We start from the raw sequence: 18,545 nt of genomic DNA, 5'->3' as shown, positions 1-18,545 counted from the left end.
GAGGGGTGGAAATTAAACTGCAACAAAACCAGGTAAATCTTTCTTCTTACCAATTTGTTTGCTACATATTTACCTTGCTAACTTGATTCTTACCAGCTTAATATTGTAATGTTATGACATTATAACTCATTCTACTTTTCTTGCTTGCAAGATCATCATATTCTTATTATATAAAGAATCGAGAAAGAAAAATAGTACTAGTAAGAAACAAAATAAATGGCAAAGATTAAATAATTAAATCACAGTTTCTACAACTAAACGACAACAACAGTCTGCTGATAAGAATGCGCCCCTCTCCCTCGCCCCACCCCCAAAAAAAAACTGATCATAATCTATCCTTTTAGTCTTTGCTTCTGATTCCTTTTGCTTTCTTGAGAGATTTGTCTCATATTAGCAGACCGTGTAGAGGAGGTCCAACTAGCTTGCTGCTGCTGCATCAGTAGGCCTTTCTTCACAGGTAATACATACTTAATATATAGTGCATTGCTTAGTATACTTTCCTAAGAGCCTCAATATTATTACTCTCTATTTCATTTTATATGGTGGACACCAAATTTTAATGCTTTGAATTGCTTTCCTTGAGCCGATGGTCTACCGAAAAGACTCTCTACCTCCACAAGGTAGGGGTAAGATCTTGATACACACTACCCTTTCTAGACACCCCTTGTGAGATTACATTGACTATGTTAATGAAATTTTAAAAAGAAAATCTTTTATCACATGCAAAAAATGTCTTTATCATGTCATTTCAATGGCTATAAAAGCATGTTACTAAATGAAAATTTTAAATTGTAGTTTATAAATATAGAAAGGTATTATTCTTTTTCAAATAGATTAAAAAAAAAAAGTGTGTCATATAAAAATGTAACAAATGCAATATAACACAAGGCTTTTTAACCCTTTTACCATGTCGGCAAAGGCCCATGGAAATAAACACATTCTAAATAATGCATGGGTTACTATGGACACATCACATTACGCGACAAATTTTGGTTAAAATAACCCTTTTACCATGTCGGCAAAGGCCCATGGAAATAAACACAATCTAAATAATGCATGGGTTACTATGGACACATCACATTACGCGACAAATTTTGGTTACAATAATAACTTTTTACATATGGCAGCAAGCCAGCAATAGACTTGCTTCCCTTTCTGCAATTCTTTGCCCTTCATTTCACATATGCAACATTTGAGCATAGAATTCAGTCAAATATTGTCCAATATATCTGGACTAGAAATTCTACTGATATACACGGCCTAATCATCTCGCTGTCTCTCTGAAGGGGGTGGGGAGGAATAAACCTACAAGTCTCGCATTTTTCGCAAACAATATTAACGACAAGATCTACATCACCAACTCAGCACCTCCATACAGCAGGTTTGAGAACTAAAGTTGGAATATTGTGATTAATTTCAACAGATGGAATTATAGCCAAACTATAATCTAGTTGTTTGAAGATAATAGTTACAACTGAAGATTAAGAACCAAAGTCACCATTGCTGTATGACACAAATGGAACTCAAGAACCAATTACACCACCTGTAGCTTCATTGAGTAGGTTCAGTGGCATATACCTTTCTAGCTTGCAGGCATTTCAGAACCACCCCAAAATTCACATGAAAGATGCGAACAGCTTCCTGGGTGTCTTCCCCGTCGAAGTACTTCCATGTTGATTTAGAGAAGCTTCCAAGAACTTTTCACTACTTTAATTGATATACATGAAAGCAGTAGAACAAGGTCCGAAATGCACAGGTCTACCTGGGTGGCCGCTCTAGTGATATCCAACCAAATTTCCCTTTCCGGAAATCTTGCAAGATACGAAATGCTGCTTGGTTATTGTCCGCGTTAAATAACTGAACAGCAAGCTTCTGAACAAATCTGCAACCAAAACAAATGAAGATCAAAATGGAACTATAGAACAAATCTCTGCTGGGGCACCCATAATTCCAGATGCACCCTTTTGGTATTAATTTGCCATACGCACGTTTTACCACAGCGCCCATCTGCCTCAATCTTGTACCGGTCACAAAGAACTTTATTACCTGGTCAGAGTGACCCATGTCAGAAAAATAGAAGGCAGCATGCATACAAGCAGCTTAAAATGAATACCCCGGGGCAGACCTACATACAAGAGCTCATGCCGAAGTGCAATAAGAGATATAATAGGATGAGTTCTGATTGTATCTTAAGCGACATCTTACCAACAAGAAACCTACCTACACAAGTGAATAGTATGTGCTAAAGTGATTGAATATTTTGTATCTGAAAGACGGGAAACATACCAACATTTGGAAGCTTCGAAAGCATCTGTACAAGAATGGCTGCAACATCTGTAGCATCATAAGATCTCTCTCCAATATCATCACATATGGCAAGCTTTATTGCTGCTGTCTGATCACTGATCCTCATTGGAATTATACCAGGCGAATCCAGTAGCTCTAGATCTTTCCCAAAACGGACCCACCTTTTAAAAAGGAGCAGTGAGAAAATTAAAAGGACAAAGAGTGTAAAATTTAATCTAGTCCTTTTAAATTAATTGATGAAAGCCTTCCTTCTTGCATAAAAATTGACCTAACTATGGTGAAATCTTCACTCAGTTCCACTTAGCAAATCAATATTTTGAAATAGATTGCTAAAAACTATAAAATGTACTCCTATCAATTTCTATTTAATGCTTAATTTTAAAAATGACTGGAAAATTGAAGTGGTTCACGAGGTATCAGAATGAGACAGCAAAATAGAGAAGAAAGTACAACCCTGTCACCCCCTTATCACTTAAAAGTAAAGAAGAGATGCACGCTTTGGAATCAAACTTTTGGGGGATTTTTCATGGAATCTCTAGCGAATGAACTCGCCGCAAAAGAAAAGAGTAAGGAGCTATGGACATACTTCAGCTCTCTGGTAACACCTGGTCTTGGGGCTGCAGGACACATCCGACGCTTCAACAAACGATTTACCAGAGATGACTTACCAACATTTGGATACCCGACTATACCAGCTCGAACCTGTCAAAACATATAAAATTTCTCAGTTAGAAAAAACTAACCCAGAAGAAGCAGACATGAAGCCCGCTATGCTAACTAAGGAAGTAGTTCCAGAATTTTGTCGTTCCATCAACTAGTGAACCAAATAAGAATTTTCTGTTCTATTACATAAGTTCCAAATGCTGTTCATCAGTACATTGGTACAAGATTATAGCAGGTAAAACTTTGAAGTTCGCCATTGAACTCCTTGTATTTCTTTTATATCGCAGTAGATGTTTCCAATGGTCTATATGTAAATGATGAAGATGAAATATCAAAAATCAGAATTAGATTGCTAACATTAGTCACGAACCAGCTGAATTTGGTGGAATGGAAGTAAGAAATCATGTAAGTTTCATTTGTCTTGACAACTGCAATGAGCTTATGACAGATCTACAGTCTAAAGGCATGGATGATATGAACAATTATCAAACTTAGTAAACTCACTGGACGAGGAAGTAGTCCTTTTGCTTTACGTTTAATGTTCACAGTACCCGCTAATGCTTTCGCCAACCTTCCAAGCTTCAGTGCTCCCTGAAATTTGTCCAATACATGAATCAACAGAAGTATAAAGACACTGCTTGTTCGAGCAGAAACAAGTAAATGTTATTCCAATCACCATTCCAAGTTGGCCATTGGAGAAAACAACTTTAATCCCTTGATTAGCATAATAAGTTGCCCAAGCATTGCGATCAGCAGTTGATATCATATCCTCTCGATTCAAAACCAAAATCCTCTTTCTGTTGCCAAGCCATGAGTCCATCTGCTCATAGAAATTGAATTACTAACAAAACAAGTAGATGAAAGTTGAAAGGAGACAACATCACAATCCCACATGCAAATTGCAATAGGAGTCTGGTGCTGTTATAAAATACCCTTGATTATAAAATAACATAATCTACAATGCAAAAAACAATAAATATGCCACAAGTTTAATAATGGAGAGATTGACGATGATGTCACACATCGTATTGGTGCTGAGTGGATGAAATGGACGCTAGCATCCGGAGTCTTGTATGATAAGAAAATGCCACCAAAACTCAAAGGCAAGTTCTACAGAGGGGTAGTTAGACCAACTATGATGCATGGGGCGGAGTGTTGGCTAGTCAAGAACTCTCACGTTCAGAAGATGAAAGTTGCGGAGATGAGAATGCTGCGGTGGACTAGGAGAGATGAGATTAGAAATGTAGTTATCCGTGACAAGGTGGGAGTGGCCTCGATGGAGGACAAGATGCGGGGAGCGAGGCTGAGATAGTTGGGGCATGTGAAGAGGAGATCCGCGGATGCCCCAGTGCGGATGTGTGAGAGGTTGGCTATGGATGGCTTCAAGAGAGGTAGAGGTAGGCCGAAGAAGTATTGGAGAGAGGTGGACATGGTGCAGTTGCAGCTTATCGAGGACGTGACCTTAAATAGGAGGTTGTGGAGGACACAGATTAGGGTAGATGGTTAGGACGTAGTAGAGCCTTGTCTCGCTTATTCTTCCTTACTAGTGCTCATAGTATTTATCCTATAGTTCCTTGTCCTTTGGTTTCTACTATTATTTACCGTCTCTTATTCTTTGCTTAGCATAATGTTTGTTGCAGTTATTGTCCATTTTTCTTATTTAACCTGGTTTCTTATTGCTTTATTCTAAGCCAAGGGTCTATCGGAAACAACCTCTCTATCTCCCAAGGTAGGGGTAAGGTTTGCGTACACTCTACCCTCCCCAGACCCAACTTTGTGAGACTACATTGGGTATGTTGTAGTAAGTATAATAATGGAAGTCAAGAAAAGGATTATGAATTGCACATGTAGTTACCCTGGTTCAAAATAAATTCGTGTGTATCTACTTCACAGCACACTCTTTGAATCATTGGAAAAAATTTCCTACATCTCATTGTGCTCTTGTTTGACTTTGCCAAAGGGAATAGGATTGAAGTGATACCTATGAATAATCTAGTCTTTGAAGCTGCAAACTGAAAACCATCAAAGTGATTGAAAGTTTTGTTAAATATAGGCACATTTCTAAGCCAGACTAGGAAATCTCTACGAGATGGAGTATCAGTTTATACTAAGCGCAAGCGCAATGTAGAAGGATGGGCCAGGGCCAAGGGGAAAATAGTTGGCCAGTGCTATAAAGGCAATCAATATGCAGAATACCTAGCAGTCCCATTTCTGATCAGAAATTATCAAGCATAACATTTATCAATACTCAAATGCAGAAATGCACTCCAAAGCACTTTCTTCAATTCGAATAGAATATAATGATCAAAACCTCAAGCTGTTTGCAATACTCAACTTTTATACAACAAGTCATAAGTGGTAAAGGTTGTTTAGGATAGCACAGTGGCCCACATTAACCTAGCTGTTGGAAAGGCAGGCTAATCTAGCTGTTGCAGGCTAGATTACTAATACATCACTTCATCAAAAAAAAAAAAAAGATTACTAACACATCACTCAATACCCTAGTGAAAATGCAAATATAGCCCAAAACACTCAATAACGTAGCCAAAATGCAAAATTGACTAAAACATAAACAGGTAAGTTTCTAACCTGTGGATGACTTGTGGACATCGGAATTCTTGCATCTCGAACCTCTATGACAACATCCATTAGTTTCAACTGTTCCTTGAGCTCTTTCTCAGTTTTTGCGATATGACCTGGATACCACTATTTAAATAATAGTAACACAGTGTTAGGTTAGAAGGTGAAATATTCGACAGGGAAACACGTGAGAATTTTGAAACCATACAGAAGTGCAAGGTCAAGTCCACACCTTGTGCATACCTGAACTGGTCGTAAAGTCTTAGTCCAATGATAAAGATCAGTTTCCAGATCATTCCAGCCATACTCTTCTTGGATGCCTTCAAAAGCATTAAAAAGTTTTGAATTCTCATTGCCAGACCCTCCAGCACCTTTCCAACCAACAACCTGAAAATTTGACTCACAATAACATTACTTCTTCTAATGGATAGTTAAAGAAACCCTCCAGAAGTTGTGTAATTAATTAGATAAAGTTATACTAAAAATTCAACAAGAGCAAGAAAAGTGATCAGGATTAGATGATAAATAATACCCACATAAGAGAACATTTTTCTGTGTCTAAGTGTTGCAAGTGAGAATGAATGAGAAAATACATCACTATTGTAGCCTGAAAGAAGAACAAAAACCTAATATAAACCACCATACATGAATGTTAAGTTTTGCACATAGCTAAACTTACTAAAAAAGGGGGAAAACAGATGAATTTATATGTGCCAACATGCAACAAACAAATTAAGCATGAGAAATAAGAAATCATTTGCAGCTTCCAAGTCACCATGCTTTTCATGAAAAGTCAAGTGAGACAGATTAAGTACAGATAATTTGTATTATATGGGAAGAATTACAGGCTAGCAAAGCACGCTCAAATATTCACAGAAGGCCACTGTTTGAAAGTAATTTGTTGACTTCTTGGCATGTCTTCTTGTCAAGATGGCAACAAGCTGAACAAGTGCTATGGGCCGACTTCTACATGAGACCTCATTAATTTTTGGAAGAGATCTGAGGCTGTCATACACTTCAATGATGGATTTGGGTTTTTGTTTATGCAAAAAGAATACTAGATTAAATCACATTAGTTGTATAAGAATTGATAAAACCTAGACCAATGAAGTCAAAAAGTTACTCAGCTAGGGCAGAAAAAGGAAGTCGTTCAAAGCTGAAACTGCATGTTGGTACTCATTGGTACAAACAATCCTATGGTCTGAATGTATACCCTCCATAACCCCTATGCCCATCTCTGGTTATACCTCAGCCGATAACATCAAAACAAGGCACCCTTCAAAGACAAGAATCCTAGCATGACATAATCGCCACATACAATCCTAAGAGAAATGACTATAATTTCAATGGGGTCAGCATCAAAACAACCACGTGGAAGCATTATCTTGCGCCCATGAGTCAGAAGAGAGGTTCTAACTGGCTTGTATTGAAAACTAGTAAAGGGGTGCCCGGTGCACTAAGCTCCCGCTATGCGCGGGATCCGGGGAAGGGCCGGACCACAAGGGTCTATTGTACGCAGCCTTGCCTTGCATTTTTACAAGAGGCTGTTTCCACGGCTTGAACCCGTGACCTCAAGGTCACATGGCAGCAACTTTACCAGTTATGCGAAGGCTCCCCTTTCAAAAAGCATCTTCAACCGCTGCGAAGCACTAATATCAAGAACATTATGCTGACAGATGCTTGAGCAAATAAAAGAGCTGAGAGATCGAGTTCCTTTAAACTTGCACCGGACATGGCATTCCAAATACTGATGTCTTGCCGCTGGAACCTACCTTACTGGAGCTCGGAGTATACACAGGTTCAACCTTAGAGCAAAGATTTGGTATAATGAGCTTGTCTCAATTTCAATTGATTGAAACGATCCAATTATGTTACACTACAATTGATTCTTTCTTAACAGATTCAATAGCTTCTCTAAGAACTATTTTTCATATTCAGCTTATCCAATCTCACACCTATTATAACTTTTTTCTCTTGGAAGGGACACTTACAAACTCCCTAAAGCAATGGCTATGACACAGTAATAACTTCTCCGTGTATTTCTCCTTTTAATGGACCAAGTACCAGAACATGCTGCTTCCTCCTCCTCTCAGCAACAGTTTTTGCTCTTAAACTTATACCTTATCCCAAAAACAAAAAACAGCAGTCTTTGCCCCTTCGTTACACACTCAAACTTGAAGTATGCTTCGTCTCTACACCTCCATCTCTAATATTCAGAAGTTCTTCCTCCATCTGAATATTTATTTATTTTTTGGCAACCATTAGGGAATTAAGTAGTTTTTCCTTTTAACTAGGTTATGTCAAACGTCTTACAAAAAATTTACTATACACAGTTGTCATTTATGGTGCTTTTTATGTACTTCCTAAAAGTTCGATTTAAAAAAATAAAATTAACGTATTAACGTTCTAATTCAACTAGATTACTTCAAAAAACTTAACTATAGAAAGTTGGGATTTTTAGTACTTTTCATGTAGTTGCTAATTATAATGGAAGCCTAAATGATTGATGTACAGAAAATTAGATGCCTGAGACAAACTTGTTTTGTTCCTTTTGGGACGGATGGGATATTATGCAAACAAATTAACACCTTAAATATAGAAGTTAGTGAAGTTGAAATTTTGCATAATACATCATTTCTTGAGTAGTTATAAGCAGCAGATATAACTAATTTTCAAGCTTTTTGCGGTAATAATTTTGGATGTTTTACCTGAATAGTGGAAGAGAGAGAAGGAGGATTAGCAGAGGAGTTAGCTGCCGGTGGATGTAAGGCCGGCCGGCAACTAAGAGGCTGTCCGTTGGCGAGTGTAAGGCCGGCGCTGTTGAGCAATAAACCAGCGACCTGCGTAGCCATCTTATCCCTTCACACTTACTCTGCACTCCCCATATCAACACGTTTGCAAAAAATTATGAATTGGTTAATAAATAATCAATTTATAAATTTTTTAAACAAATAATTAAATTTGTTACTTTAATTGAAATTATAATATTTCCTTTCTGTTTTTTGGGATAATAATATTTTCCTTTTTATGGCGACTGGCTAACGACGTAACTTTAGGTGGGAGCTCTAAAAGTTATTTTATAGTAGCATTTCTAAACAGAGGTTACTAAAGTTGGTAAAAGAAATTGTTTTGTAGAAAACATCAATCAAACATTTTTATTGTTACTAAACTTAGTTTTGGAAAACTTGAAACAAACGTCTAAATTCTTGTTTTCTTTTATATTTGCTGTTCCTATTTGCGAAATTTATTATACTAGGGAAACAAAGATTTAAAAGTACACTGGGTTACTCAGAAAGGAAAAGTAGTTTCATTATGCAAAACCCAAAATACTTGTTTATGCTATTCAGATAGAAAAATAATTGTGATTGGCATATGGTCATATACCTCGAGGTAAATTTGTAAAACTGTCCCATTAATTGACCAGAGATCATTGTCCAGTTAATTGTCGTAGAGTTTTTTTGTTTGATGAAATAATTGTTATCATTAGAAGCATCAGTCATCAAGAAGATGCAAATTACAGGTAAAGTTAGAGATACCTAGTAGCATCAAAAAGCAAAAATCACCTTGTTAGCCCATCCAAATAGGCTACTAGTAGCATCAAAAAGCAAAAATTACCTTGTTAGCTTTCTAAGGTCAAAACAAACTATCTTAAATACAGTGAGCTAACAAATTGTTAATTGTCGTAGAGTTATCAAGGATTTTCTACATCTAGTAAATGAATACCGATTATCTAAGTATGAAAGTTGATGCACTCTCAAATGGGACAAGGCATCGATGAGATCCCAATAATATTGTGGAGAATTGAAATCTACATAAATCAGGCAATGCTATTTGTAGCTTCTGTGGAAGAGATTTAGGAACCACATGGCTGGTGTTCCAACTGAACTTAATAAGCTACGTTAAACGTCATAACAAATCTGGAATTGCACTCGATGAGGGATTACATTTAACTCTTGAAATTAGAGGCGAGTGCAATAACACCCACTTCCTGTACATTTTACCTGATGTTTTACATTTAATCAAAGAATAAAAATGAACCTAAATCTACATCAGAGGTCAGCTTGAATTGGCCTGGTCAGCGCCCTTTCAAAGTACGCACGTGTCTCGGGTAACATGCGTTGAATCAAGTGTGAATACCTACAGGTAACGAGATTATAGTGTGTTAATACACAATTACACATACAGTTTTGTCTACGAGCATATTAGTTTTGGGATGTCTTTTTTTCTCCAAGGAATGATGAAGCAAAAGGATACGGAATCTGCACATACCATGGCATGGCACATAATTTGTCGAACTTCTCCAAAATAAAGAGAATGCAAGCATTTCGTAATGACAATGCATTGAATGCCTCCGACAACTCAAACATCAGAGAGACATTTTCCACAGAGATATCCTAGAGAAGATGTGCAATTATCAGAAAGAAACCCAACATGAATCCCGATCAGACACAGAAAGGTCCCCAGCACTCACCTGTGCAATTGCATACTCGCACAGGCGCTTAAGGCCCTCTAGAAGATATTGATCAGCAGCCCTTAGAAGATCCTGTGCAACATCCATATTAACATCAACGGATCCTGTGTATATGTACCTGCAAGCAAGAAATATTCGTATCTTAGATATGCTAGATCAATTTGTACAATCTAAATCCCAGATCTGATGGAAATTTAAGAGCATTGCACCTCATCATCAACTCAAAAACATTCCATGGAATATTGGGAATCTCTATGTCTTTCGCGTCTCTTTCCTGCAATGAATAGATAACAGATCATCAGAGTTTTGTACTCCATATTTGTGCATTCGGCCAAGTGACATAACACATGCTCATAGTATTTCAAACAAAGATGTTCGCTTTTTAGCACAATTTTCAAAGGCCATTTAATTCAGTCAGTTTTAGATTTGTCCAAAGGGAAAGGTAATCAGTAGAAGAAAATAGTTAGGGCAAAAACAACTTTCCACTGGAATTGCTAATGATCAATTAAAAAAAAAAAAAATACAAGTAAAAGCAAAAAAATCTTTAGGCCAACAATTCGACTTACCCTGTAGCCACCATCAAACATTGCTCGAAATGCATCAGAAGAAGCAAGTAAACAGATTCTGTGGGCATAGAACCGCTTGCCTGGTGGAGGACCAAAAAACCATTAAGACACCGCATGAAACAAAGAAGATGACAATAATCAGAAAACTGCTGCTACCTTCAACTAAAAATGTGACATCAGATAGCGTAGAATTATTTACATACTGCTCACCCAGATAGACCTGCATTAAAGAAATGCAAAAGGAGAAAATAAGGAAAAGAGATGCAATATAGGAGCAAATAAACTTTCTAATTACTGCACTATGAATGGTTATGAACAACCTATATGTCGATTGAGAAAGAGAAGACAGAAAGCAGACATACAAACTAACAAACATAAAAAGTCAGACGACATTTTTAATTGGTGAAGAAAGTGAACATCAAGCAAACTGTGGTGAAAACAGCCTCTGGGTTCTGTCAACATGCAAACCCTCCTCAAACACACCCCAAAGTGATACACACCCCAAAGTGATGACGAGTTACTTCCAAAATCTACATCCTTACAATGTAGGGATAAGCAAAGCAGTCATATTGATAGATTCTCAGAATACACCAATCTACCGGCAATTAAGGGAGAGTGTGAAGTTTTCAGAACTTAACTGTTTTGGATTACTAAAACCTAGAACCATTGACGAGGTTATAGACCTGAATAAACCATCAACAGGAAGACCAAGTCTTGGGTATACACACCCTCCCAGAAGCAAAAACATATCGCTCCGTGAAGCAAATTTAGCATATCAAGGGGCTCTAAAGTATTCTACTCCTCACCAACATAACAGATACCTTCCAAAAACAAAAAGAAGTAGCATATCATACTCTAAATAGATGCTCTCTCAAATAAACATGGTATAACAGCAGCACATTACACAAGAAGGGTCACAACGTGAGAAGCAAACTGAGACCCACAGATCAACAACATACCCAGTGTAAGCCCACAAGTGGGGTCTAGTCACAGGTCAACATGTAAATTTGAGAAAGAAAATCCACAAGATGGGAAGAAACTAAGACCAAAGTTTTTATGCAGTAGTTCACTGATGAACCTTCATGAGTGCTCAAAATGAGGGGCATCAAATAGTCAGTAGAGTAACAATGTAATATATTTGCATGACAGCTACATTATAAGTTTCAAGTCTTGTCGTACTGCTAGCAAAAAGTGGTTTGACATATAAACTATAAAGTAAACGGTAAAAGCTTCAAAAATCACAATCAATGATTAAATTGAACATCAGTAAGTTCAGGGAACATCTTTGAAAGTCGATGATAATATGAACATAGCTTACTGTTAAGTCAATGTGATGAGCACCAAATGTAACAGTGGAAAATTAAATAGAAACCCATAAACAGCGTGTTAGAATTAAGAATCAAAAGCTTGAACAAAAACTTTGACAGCGTATTAGAATGAAACTACGGATTCAAACCTGAGGTGTCGGAGATGGAGGAGCTGCATCGACTGGTGAAAGAGAGCTGGCTTTGTTAGCCAACTTGCATAAAGCTACAGAACCATCTCTTTCGTGCTTCAAGTTAGTTGATTCTAGAAGCTCTAAAAGCAATTCTAATCCTACAAGAACATAGTCCACATGTGGGAAAATTGTCACAGCCTAACCAACACGCCGAGAAAAAATCATTCCGAGTATAGGTACAGAACACATACCACCATTATCAATAAATATTATCTTTTGGTCATCTGGTGAACAAAGATGGGCAAGCACCAGAGCGACTCGTCTTTGAATAACCTTTTCCCCAACACGCATCAAATACAATAAATGGCCCAATACCTGCAAAAGAGGGCGGAAAGGTTTGAGATATAATCATCAGTAACCTATAAGACTCAACAAAGAAATTTTCCATATTGAAGGGAAATGAAAGAACTGGGCATTGGGGGATACACCGCATTGCATAGGTAAAAAAAAACAAAACAACTTGGCATTTGTTGGCGAAAGAAATGTATTCATTGAGTTTTCATATAAGAAACTGCATCATGTGCTTCACTGCCAACGAATAAAGTATGCATCAACAAATTCCTTGCAACAAATAGAAACTCACTCGTCCATGAATCTTCTCTTCTAATCTTTTCAATGTCTTCGCTACACAATCTCTAGTTGGCTGAAAAATCAGTGAACAATATCAAGGCTCATGGCAAAGAATGGCAAAGAATTAAGAATAATGAGAAAAACACCATAATTCTGTTGAAATTGTTTGACCTTTAAACAATATTTGGCATGAAATAACGATTACGGAAAGAAAAAAAGGAATCATACTTGGACAATAAATTCTCCATCCTGAAGCTTTTGAACACCTCCGACCTTTACAAGATCTGTAACATTATCCTACAGCAGAAAGTTGCACCAAGTCAGATGAGATGTAACACGTTGTTACAAATTTTGAAAAGCATGTAAAAGCATGAAATCTAGTTACAATAACATGATTGGATAAGATGTAACACCTCGTTATCAGCAAGCCCATAAAGAGCAAATGCAGCATTATGTTGCAGCGATCCATTTTTTGAATCGAGAAGCTTCAGTAATGGGACTATTCCACCGCAATGAGCAATACCAGCCTGATTGTGCGTGTCCTGAACATCATGGAACCAATAACTTCAATCAACTAGAGTGCATATAGAGAATTCTTAAATCATATCAACTCCTAAGTTGTTAGATATAGCACGCTTCTATTTACTTAGTTATGTCTTCAACACGCCCCTTTAAGTGCGAGGGGTGATTCTTATTCATGAGCCAAACAGGTGGTTCTTTTTTTTTACCAATAATGGATGGCGATGAGACTCGAACCCAAGGTCCTGCACTGATATCATTAAGTGTAATTTTATTTCATCTAAAAGCTTAAGTTGTTAGAGAGAGCCCACTTCTATTTATTTAATTATATCTTTAACATTTAGATTATTGAGTATTGGAATAAAATGAGCTCATATAAACAAGGATATAGAAAATTCATATAGCAAAACCTAAATACGTTTGGACTGAGTTGTAGCTAATTGACTGAGGAAGAAAGAAAAGAAGAACCCAATGTCCTGGCACTTCCTAGTCGTACTGTATTATAATTAAGAAAACAAAGAGTCCCAAGCTTTGGCCCTCCACGCATTATTATGATATAATCACAAAGTTAGCATTATCCCTTCAGAATATTAGGATAAAATGTAACTGATCAATAGAAAAGGTGTAAATGCCATACATAAATTTCACGTTATCCAACATTTATACTGCTTTAGGGAGTCCTAGCGATGTGTATATACTATTTCAAGACATGGAAGTAAGGCGCCCTCGAGCAGCGAGACATCACTTTTTTGTTTATCGATAAGTAACAACAAGATAGTGAATTTAACTGTTAATTGTACATACATGTATACCATGAAAGGAAAACAAGTCAGTCTTGAATTGAGACCTCTCATGGTAACTGCACAATGGCGGCAACAGAACCACCACTCACAAGCATGATCATTTTTTTTTATTTTTTTATTTTTTATCATTTATGTTACTCCTAAGTAATCTATGTTATCTGTGTCGCTTGCGTTACTTCATTTCCATATCGCTTTGAATCTCTTAGCCGTATCTGACCTCTTTTTATGTTTTTATTGAGCCGAGGGTCTCTCGGAAACAGCCGTCCTACCTTGGTAGGAGTAAGGTCTGCGTACACTCTACCCTCCCCAGACCCCACGTTGTGGGATTTCACTGGGTTGTTGTTGTTGTTGTGTTGTTGTTACTCCTAAGTAACAAGTTATGTTTAAAAAATGGGCAAGCCAGTATATAAGATAATAATCAAAGTGTCCGTCCAAGATCTATCATCCAAATACAAAGTCAATCAATCAACTAAACCTCAATCCTTGGGGTCGCCCATATGAATCTTCTGTAACCACTTCGCTCAAACATACAAGTAAACCAGAAAGTAAATTCTTGAAAGCTACGCTCGCAGAACAATCAGAAAAGCATGGTCTAATTGGAACCACTACTACAAGTATATTCTTTGGTATGAGGTTTGATTGGAAAAAGGGGTAAGGCCAAGACGAAGATGTCACGAGCACGTGTCATACTTGAAAAGAGACCTGAGTAATCATGAAAGGTAAGTCCATGATCATCAACTATCAAGACAAGTAATGCCAGAAAATAAATCTGAATGATAAGCTTACAGAATTATCATAGAGATAATGCCCAAGGGGACAACTACTAACAGAACAGAAGAATTACTTGATAACCACAAGGAAACAAAGTACCCTAAAGTAGTTCTGTAAGGATTTCAAGTCACCTGTGCCAACCTTCCAAGGGCAAAGGCTGCCATTTCCCTAAGTTGAGCATCTGGGGATTCGAGCATCTCAATTAGTGGTGGTACAGCACCTCTTTGCACAATGTGAATCTGCAAAACCATCAAAAAAAAAAAAAAAAAGAGAGTGAGAGAGCATAAATCAGATTAAGTTACTTTGAATTTTCAATAAATCAAGAGTCTTACTACTCTTATGACATTTAGTAGAGCACATTAGTTTTATCAACCTTACAGTCTGAGTCGGTTGCTGCAAATTGTCCAAGCAATAAGGCAGCTTCCCTTTGGCTTTCCGAACAGGAGGAACTGTCATGTAAAAAGACTTATATTGAGAAGCCATCAAGAGGAAAAGAACAAACCAAATTGTAGCACGTCTAAGTCCATCTACGGTGCTCTGCAAATGATAAGTAGCTATGGAATAGAAGTTGTACACGACCAGCCACTCAAAATTTATAAGATCCCACTATACCTAAGTAACCCAATGACAGGTTGTAAAGCTCCAGCAAGAAGAACTTCCTTTTTGATATTTGGTGACGAGTGCACCAGATTTCCAATGACTCCAACCTGCCATCCCACAATTTTATTACGTTTAACAATGGTTACAACTTGAAGCATAGCCATGACTTTCAAGATAATTAAAAGTAGGAACAAACTAAGAGCTAGTAATTTGAACTTGCAAAAATATGCCTAACCGCTTCATAGTGTATTGCAGTATCTTCAGACCGCAGCATTAGAATAAGAGTAGGTAGTGCATTGCATTCAACAATCTGAAATCAATTCAGAGAAATTATTCTAATAGAACCGCTAACAGAAGAAGTTCAGAGATAATTTTAGAAATCAGAATAAAGCCACTAGCCTGATTTTTGTTCTCATCATTTTTAAATGCCAAAGTTCGCAAGGCTCCTGCAGCTGCTCTTTGCACCTTTGCATCAGCGAACTCCAGCAATTCAACAAGAGGAGGAATACCACCTTCAATCCTTCACACACAAAATAGAGATGAAGTGTGAAAAGTAAGTCTTCTTTTTATTTGATGTAATGACCAAAGTTTCAGAGAACAAAGAAACTAACCTAACACGAGTTTTGATGCTGCTATTTTCATGAGCAAGATTAGTGATTGCATCAGCTGCTCTCCGGATAACGCCATTGACCGCACGAGAGTTTTGTCCATTCTTATGCCTCTTCAGCAGACCCACAAGATGAGGCAGAGCTCCAGCATCAACAATGAGTTGCTGGTGCTCCGGCTGTCAAACACATAAACAGTTAAAAACGCCTCCATGTAAATTATTACCAACGGAGGACCCTACAGAATAAATGCCTTCTAATATGTCTTGAGAGCATAAATACGGTTTCAGTACTAACTTTTATTGCAAGAAGCCCAAGCGTAAAAGCACTTCCTTTCTCGACCTCATGCTCATACAGCATCTGTCCACCATCTCCTTCACTCACAAGGGACGGCTCTTGAAGATGCTTCACCAAAGCTGGAACAGCACCACAATCTACAACCACGTTCACAGTTTCCTCTGCAACACAAAAATCCTTAAATATCAAAACCAACTCTCAATCCCAAACTAATTAATTCAACTCCCTGCATGTACACGTATAGCTCTATCCCAAGACATTTGCACTCTATACGAACTTTAATTTAACTAACATTCGTAATCGACTTTTTCTTCTAATACAGTACTTATCCTGCTGTTTCTAGAAATTGAATTAATCCACTGCAATTAGCTTCGTAAATTAGTTTAATTAACTGTCGATAAGCAGAAAGCGCCAAACAAATTAGGCGGAAGTAGTACATGAAAATTTTCGAATCCGCTAAAAATGAAAATCAAAACGAGGCGTTGAATTACTTTTTTAAGAGAAAAAAAAAATTAATCCAGTGCAATTAAGCTTCGAAAATTAGTTGAATTACCAAACAAATTAGGCTGAAGAAGTACATGAAAGTTTTTTTTTTTTCTAATACAGTACTTATCGTCCATCTGTTTCTAGAAATTGAATTAATCAAGTGCAATTTAGCTTCGAAACTTGAATTAACTGTCAACAAACATAAATTAGCCAGAAGAAATATACAAAAAAATCTAATCCGCTAGAAATGAAAACGAGATTTTGAGTTTACCGTTCTTAGCAAGCTCAGATAGAACATGAATAGCACGTTTCGCAGAGGCACGATCTGCTTCAATTGATGAGAAAGTAGATTCTAGAATCTCAACCTGTGTACGAATCTCAGGAACGAGATCTTGATGATTATCATCATCGTCTCGAGAAATTGGAGAAGAAGAGATTTTGCGATTATCGTCTTCGAAATCTTCATCAAGCTTTCTCTTCAAGCTTCGTCGAGAAGTACTCGATGATTGTTTGCTTCGCTTTGCTTGGTTCTCCATCGGAGAGAGAGAGAGAGAAGAGTGAGTGTGTGACACAGTGTAATGAACGTGCGTTAGGGTAGTTTAGGGATATAAATAAATGTTACTCTTTTGTTTTACTTGGAGTTGAAAAAATGTGACGGCGTTTTATTTATACGTGGCGGAACGGCGTTTTAGGGAACAAGTCGAAAAATTGAACACATTTTGCTCTTCTCCCGCCATTATTTTCGTTGTTACAGCGAGACAGAATCTTCTACGGCCCACAAGTCCAGAATACACAAGGAACAAACCCAAACCCACCTTCTACGGCCCAAACGATTTGATTTACGCAAGTTCCCTTTTTCACAACCATTTAGATTTTAGGGAAAACATCACTAATTACCACCCCAACCCAAACTAATTACCCGCCCATACCCCCTCCCTAACTATTTTCGTTTCTGCCCAGCCCAAACTAATTACCCGACGTGCCCCCCTCGCCCAAACCCCTTCTTCCGTGATAGCATCGCAGTATATTTATATATCATGATGGTATCATGGAGGACTATGATAAAGACTGAAGCAGTCTTCCATGATACCGTCTCAGTATATGTATATATCACGATGGTACCATGGTCCTGAGGAGTGTCTCATTGAAGGACTGAAGCAATCCTCCATGATACCATCACAGTATATGTACATAAGACGATGGTATCATAGAAGTTTTTTTCGAGAAAAGTGTATCATTTTTAATAAATGAACATGATCATTCATAGTACCGTCTCAGTCTATTTATATACCATGATGGTATCATAACCAGGGGCATCTCGGGTAAATACTTTTGATTTTTTATGGGGGTACGAAAGTAAAAGGGGTATGGCCGGGTAATTATTTTGATTTGAGGGGCATGCGTGATCTTTTCCCTAGATTTTATTCCTATTAGAAAAATTGTGAAAATATAGTCCTTGAAAAACTATTCTTTAGAACAACTTTAAATTTGGGTCTAATAGTTTCTCATATATAGCCCAACCTTACAGCAAAAGCGAACAACCGGCGAAAATTTCAGCATCTTTTTAGGGGTTGTTTGATTTGCAAACAAATTATGTCGTGGTTATAATGTGGTGATTATAATTTCATGAATATTAGGTGGAATAAAATATCTATCACTGTACAGATTTACGAAATGCTTCCCTTAAAAAATTACACCGCAACAATTATATATGTTGTATAACTTTGAGTATACAAGCCACATGAGTTGTATATGAGATCAACTCTGTGAATTGAATACATGTTTAGTGATGGATGTAAACTCAGTAAA

The 18,545-nt window shown here is 37.3% G+C and overlaps 2 protein-coding genes across 3 annotated transcripts; both read right to left on the bottom strand.

The window, feature by feature from the left end:
* Positions 1–1,080: 1,080 nt before the first annotated feature.
* LOC132608145 (DAR GTPase 3, chloroplastic) lies at positions 1,081–8,465 on the bottom strand. Of its 2 annotated transcripts, XM_060322226.1 has the most exons (9): positions 8,259–8,464; positions 5,794–5,937; positions 5,560–5,676; positions 3,647–3,790; positions 3,475–3,561; positions 2,894–3,009; positions 2,287–2,468; positions 1,989–2,046; positions 1,081–1,882 (listed from the first exon to the last, which is right to left on the bottom strand). In XM_060322226.1, the coding sequence occupies exons 1-9, from the start codon at positions 8,400–8,402 to the stop codon at positions 1,759–1,761; spliced, it is 1,116 nt and encodes a 371-aa protein (XP_060178209.1). In that variant the 5' UTR covers positions 8,403–8,464; the 3' UTR covers positions 1,081–1,758. The 2 variants fall into 2 exon arrangements, with proteins under 2 accessions (XP_060178209.1, XP_060178213.1); XM_060322230.1 differs by lacking the exon at positions 1,989–2,046 and having other exon boundaries at positions 8,259–8,465.
* An 844-nt stretch (positions 8,466–9,309) lies between these two features.
* LOC132608139 (ARM REPEAT PROTEIN INTERACTING WITH ABF2-like) lies at positions 9,310–17,338 on the bottom strand. The gene is made up of 19 exons (XM_060322220.1): positions 17,008–17,338; positions 16,251–16,411; positions 15,960–16,132; positions 15,748–15,868; positions 15,584–15,658; positions 15,361–15,455; positions 15,122–15,197; positions 14,880–14,987; positions 13,069–13,197; positions 12,884–12,952; positions 12,669–12,728; positions 12,277–12,400; positions 12,044–12,183; positions 10,744–10,807; positions 10,588–10,667; positions 10,231–10,295; positions 10,022–10,139; positions 9,820–9,944; positions 9,310–9,687 (listed from the first exon to the last, which is right to left on the bottom strand). The coding sequence occupies exons 1-19, from the start codon at positions 17,270–17,272 to the stop codon at positions 9,600–9,602; spliced, it is 2,136 nt and encodes a 711-aa protein (XP_060178203.1). The 5' UTR covers positions 17,273–17,338; the 3' UTR covers positions 9,310–9,599.
* Between the last annotated feature and the right edge of the window lie 1,207 nt (positions 17,339–18,545).

The sequence above is a fragment of the Lycium barbarum genome, chromosome 1 (genome assembly GCF_019175385.1).
Source record: "Lycium barbarum isolate Lr01 chromosome 1, ASM1917538v2, whole genome shotgun sequence".
Taxonomy (NCBI): domain Eukaryota; kingdom Viridiplantae; phylum Streptophyta; class Magnoliopsida; order Solanales; family Solanaceae; genus Lycium; species Lycium barbarum.
This window is presented reverse-complemented; position numbering and strand designations above follow the sequence as displayed.

Bases quoted from the DNA above. Each gene is read 5' to 3' on its own strand.
- LOC132608145 (XM_060322226.1), bottom strand. From the start codon at position 8,402: ATGGCTACGCAGGTCGCTGGTTTATTGCTCAACAGCGCCGGCCTTACA. The intron at 5,677-5,793 runs GTATGCACAAGG...TTATTTAAATAG, and splicing joins AGACTTTACGACCAGTTCAG to TGGTATCCAGGTCATATCGC. The intron at 3,562-3,646 runs GTGATTGGAATA...GACAAATTTCAG, and splicing joins CCAATGGCCAACTTGGAATG to GGAGCACTGAAGCTTGGAAG.
- LOC132608139 (XM_060322220.1), bottom strand. From the start codon at position 17,272: ATGGAGAACCAAGCAAAGCGAAGCAAACAATCATCGAGTACTTCTCGA. The intron at 15,456-15,583 runs GTTAGGCATATT...GTGGGATGGCAG, and splicing joins CTGCAATACACTATGAAGCG to GTTGGAGTCATTGGAAATCT. The intron at 10,140-10,230 runs GTGCAATGCTCT...TCTTGCTTGCAG, and splicing joins GTTTTTGAGTTGATGATGAG to GTACATATACACAGGATCCG.